The sequence below is a fragment of the Haliotis cracherodii genome, unplaced genomic scaffold (assembly GCF_022045235.1).
Source record: "Haliotis cracherodii isolate W230 unplaced genomic scaffold, xgHalCrac1.p SCAF_1, whole genome shotgun sequence".
In the NCBI taxonomy this organism is placed as follows: domain Eukaryota; kingdom Metazoa; phylum Mollusca; class Gastropoda; order Lepetellida; family Haliotidae; genus Haliotis; species Haliotis cracherodii.
In genome coordinates this window covers 36307118-36310857 of record NW_027266264.1, presented here as the reverse complement: position 1 = coordinate 36310857, position 3740 = coordinate 36307118, and the positions used below count along the sequence as shown (strand labels likewise).

The window sequence follows — 3740 nt, the reverse complement described above, 5'->3', positions numbered from 1 at the left end:
ATGTCCAAAGCCGAGGATGTTTGCACGTATCATTTCCAGGTACCAAAGCCTGCTGCAGGATGTGTTGAAGGGTCGAAGACCTTGGAAGACCGGGTAGCTCGTTTGGAGAGGATGATGAACGCTGGAGAAGCAGGAGATGAGCCCGAACCATTGCTTCTACTGCAGCAGGGCATGGAACACCAGGAAACCGAATTAGCATTGCTGAAGAAGACCACAGACGGGTTGACAGACAAATTGTCAGATCTTTCGTCTAGGGCAGTGCTACAAAGTAAGTTGGACGAGGCCATACACGGCATCAATGCTGCTATCACCAGTACTGGAAGTACCAATGAAATGCGGCTTGGAAACATGACGCTTTCTATTCAGAGCTGCTTTCAAAGCCAGACCCAAATGGCACAGTCCGTTCAAAGTCAACTGCAAGGTTACGCGCAGCAGATGGGAAAGTATTTCCAGGAACTGATGGATTTGAAAGAACAGTTGGAAGAAATGGAAGAGAGTGAGAACACTTCTAGTATTTTACAGGTTGCCAGCAGACTTGATAGTGTGACAGAGAACCTCTATGTTAGTGTTGGCGTAAACAAGGCCAGATTTGAAGAACTGAACATAAAGAGAGAGAAGTTGGAGCATGATGTGTTGAACCATACAGGTGCTCTGAGCCACTTAACAAGGGATATGAGTGGGACTGCGGAGCATATCCACATCATGACTGACCAGGTCGCTGCCCTCCGTGACAAGGTGAAGATCTTCGACGACTACATAACACCCAAGATACAAGCTCTGGAGAGCCAAATAGCCGAGACGCTAAGCGGACAAGATAGGCTTTTGACAGACATTGAAATTATGGGGAGTAAAGAGATGAATCTGACAACAAGCAACGCACACAAGGATTCCATTGTCAAGGACATGCAGACAGAGCTAGACCTCCTATCACATCGCATTCTGCAGATCACAGTGGGAATTGGCGACCAGTCTAGCAAAGTTCATAATCTGGGCAGCAACCTGGAGCATTTGGATGGTGTAGACGAGATTCGACACACACTAATCAGTATCAAACAGAATGTATACCCCGCACTGAGAATGGAGTACAACCAGCTAATGGAACTCAAAGGCAAGGTTGGCACCATCCAGAAGATGTTCAAGAACCATGTTCAGATGTCAAGAAACAACACCATTGCCTGCCAGACTGAAAAACAGTAGATTTGAAATTTGAGAGGTAACACTTGCGTTTCATCATAACTGAACACGAAGAAGGTGCGCCTGGCAAGATATTTCAGGTTTGCTTTGTTGGACATGTCAGAAGACCCTTGCTGAAGAACATACTTAGTTCTGAATAATCGGTACCATACACAATTGTGCTATGAAATATTAGATGTGTTGGAACCTATATCTATTCAGATGTCAAATGGACAGCAATCAAATTTTTTCGGAGGATGAGTCGGCAGGACATGTCTCCTTATGAGTTTCATTCGGGAAAGAAGAGGTGTTTCCATGTAAAACACAGGTTTGCAAATCAAACATATGTATATGTTAAAATTATGTCGGTATGTAAATTTGAAACCAATAAAGTTCTCTTCCTATTTTTGGCTTGTATCTTGTCATGTGTGATGGAGTGAATAGTGTTACCCACTACCTGTATGTAGGGTGGGCCAGATACACCATGGGTTGATAGCATGAACAATGACCCATGTCATAGGGAACAATAACAAACATTCTGACAGCATATCTTATACCAGTCAAGCATATGGTGTCTGGTCACAAATCTGATCTGGAATCCTCATACGGATTACTGGAAGATGTGTCTTGTCATATGGTTGCCATAGTGAATGAGTGCATTGGGTTTAATGCCAATTTGAACAATATTTCATTTATATCAAGTGGTGTCGGCTTAATGCTAGAAGAAAGCCCAAAGTTATGTAGGTCTTTGATGTATTATGCCTACAATCCAATGACCATATCCAGGAGTATCTGGGATTCCAACCTACCTCTGGCATGTTCAGGGAGCACCCAAACAGCCAGGAAGCACATTGTAACCACCCAGTCCTCATTTGTCAAATATTATGTTTGTTTGTTGTTTTAATGCCGCACTCAACAATATTCCAGCTATATGACGGGGGTCTGTAAATAATCGAGTCTGGACCAGAAAATCCAGTGATTGACATCATGAACATCATTCTACACAATTTGGATACAATGACATGCATCAACCTAGTCAGCGAGCCTGACCAACCAATCCCGCCTCTTACAAATGTATAGTCGCCTTTTCCGGCAAGTATGGGATGCTGAAGACCTATACTGACTTGGATCTTCAGGGATTGCCAATTTTTATGACAAGCATGAGGAGTTGACATTATTCACACTTTGGATTAAAAGGATGGGACAAATGACCACCACATGGAGGAAACAGCTGTAATATTTATTTCAGTCACACTTCATACATCAAATAAATGGACACACTGACAAAATAGCACAACACCTTCCATCTCATGAATAATCTTGACCTGTACCATAACGCAGATCTCATAACCTAAACACTTAACTTACATATATACATATGACTTACACATCAATTATTTTTATTTCCTTTACTGAAGTGGATGTTTCAATCACTCTGCATTTTTAATCTGTACCACTTACTTTCTGAGAATTCAAACAGCCAAACCAAACTATCTGCAAAGGCTACATCAGACACTTGCTGTCAACAGAAATGACTGGGAATTTGGGGCAAAGTTTGTGCATGATATTTGTGACTTGAATTGATTTCCCTTGTCATGACCTCTTGTAAGTTCCAAATGCAGGATATGTCAGTGATGTCCTGTGTAGTATTCAAGCGGATCTATCAAATTGTTCCAAATTTCCAAATATTGTGTATTTAAGAAGAAAATGGTGGTCCTGTATATTTCTATATAAAAAACGCATTTAAGAATGAGTTTGAAGCTCCTATGAATGATTCAATTTTTCCTGTCATTATATTACAAAACAAATGATGTCTCATACAATTCTTTTTGTAATTTTGGCAAATTATAGATTTCAATTATTATAAAAAGTTCCTTTTTGACTTGGAAAACATATGAATTGCCAGCTACTTTGTAAAGGAAGGTTGCCATATTCTTGGTGTGTGTGTGTATGGGTGGGTTGGGGAAGGGTTTGAATGCAACTGAATACAAGAGTAGTCTTAAAATTATCTGCCAGACCTGCAGAAAAATCTGGAGGAAAATCTCATGCAGCCTGACGTGTTATTTCTGTTATTTCTGATGCTGACCTACATTGAATTGCTTTAGAAAAAAGCTAATGATTGAAACAAGGGACAAACAAGATGTAGTTTGTAGAAAAACAATAGCATGTTACCATGGTCACCTGAAAAAAAAGGTGGGGAAAATATTTTCTTCTCTAAAAAAAAAGTAGGAACATACAATATTTGTGTGAGTGGGCACAAGATCCGTTTAAGATGGTAATCTCCACACAAAGCAAGCATAACAATAAGCAACACCACGGAGACTTCCCCCTAGCTGGTGCTTAACCTCTTCCCACAAGGCAGAATAGTAGATGCAATATTAGGAAATGTGTTTCCGCATAAAATAGGATTAAAATATACAATGAATAAGGACTAGAAACAATAATGCCATAAGAAGAATTTCAAATAAATTCAAATCTTGGTTATTGGTTATCTTGTGACATTATGCTAAATTGGATCATGATTTGTTTACAAAATCAAACATTACCGGTACATCTGAATCATCACT

The 3740-nt window shown here is 40.1% G+C and overlaps 1 protein-coding gene across 1 annotated transcript; it reads left to right on the top strand.

Annotated features, from left to right (window-relative positions):
* LOC139455579 (protein Spindly-A-like) lies at positions 1-1197 on the top strand. Its single transcript, XM_071237133.1, has one exon. It carries the CDS (start codon positions 1-3, stop codon positions 1195-1197), a length of 1197 nt encoding a protein of 398 aa, XP_071093234.1.
* The last annotated feature ends 2543 nt before the right edge of the window (positions 1198-3740 follow it).

Bases quoted from the DNA above. Each gene is read 5' to 3' on its own strand.
- LOC139455579 (XM_071237133.1), top strand. From the start codon at position 1: ATGTCCAAAGCCGAGGATGTTTGCACGTATCATTTCCAGGTACCAAAG.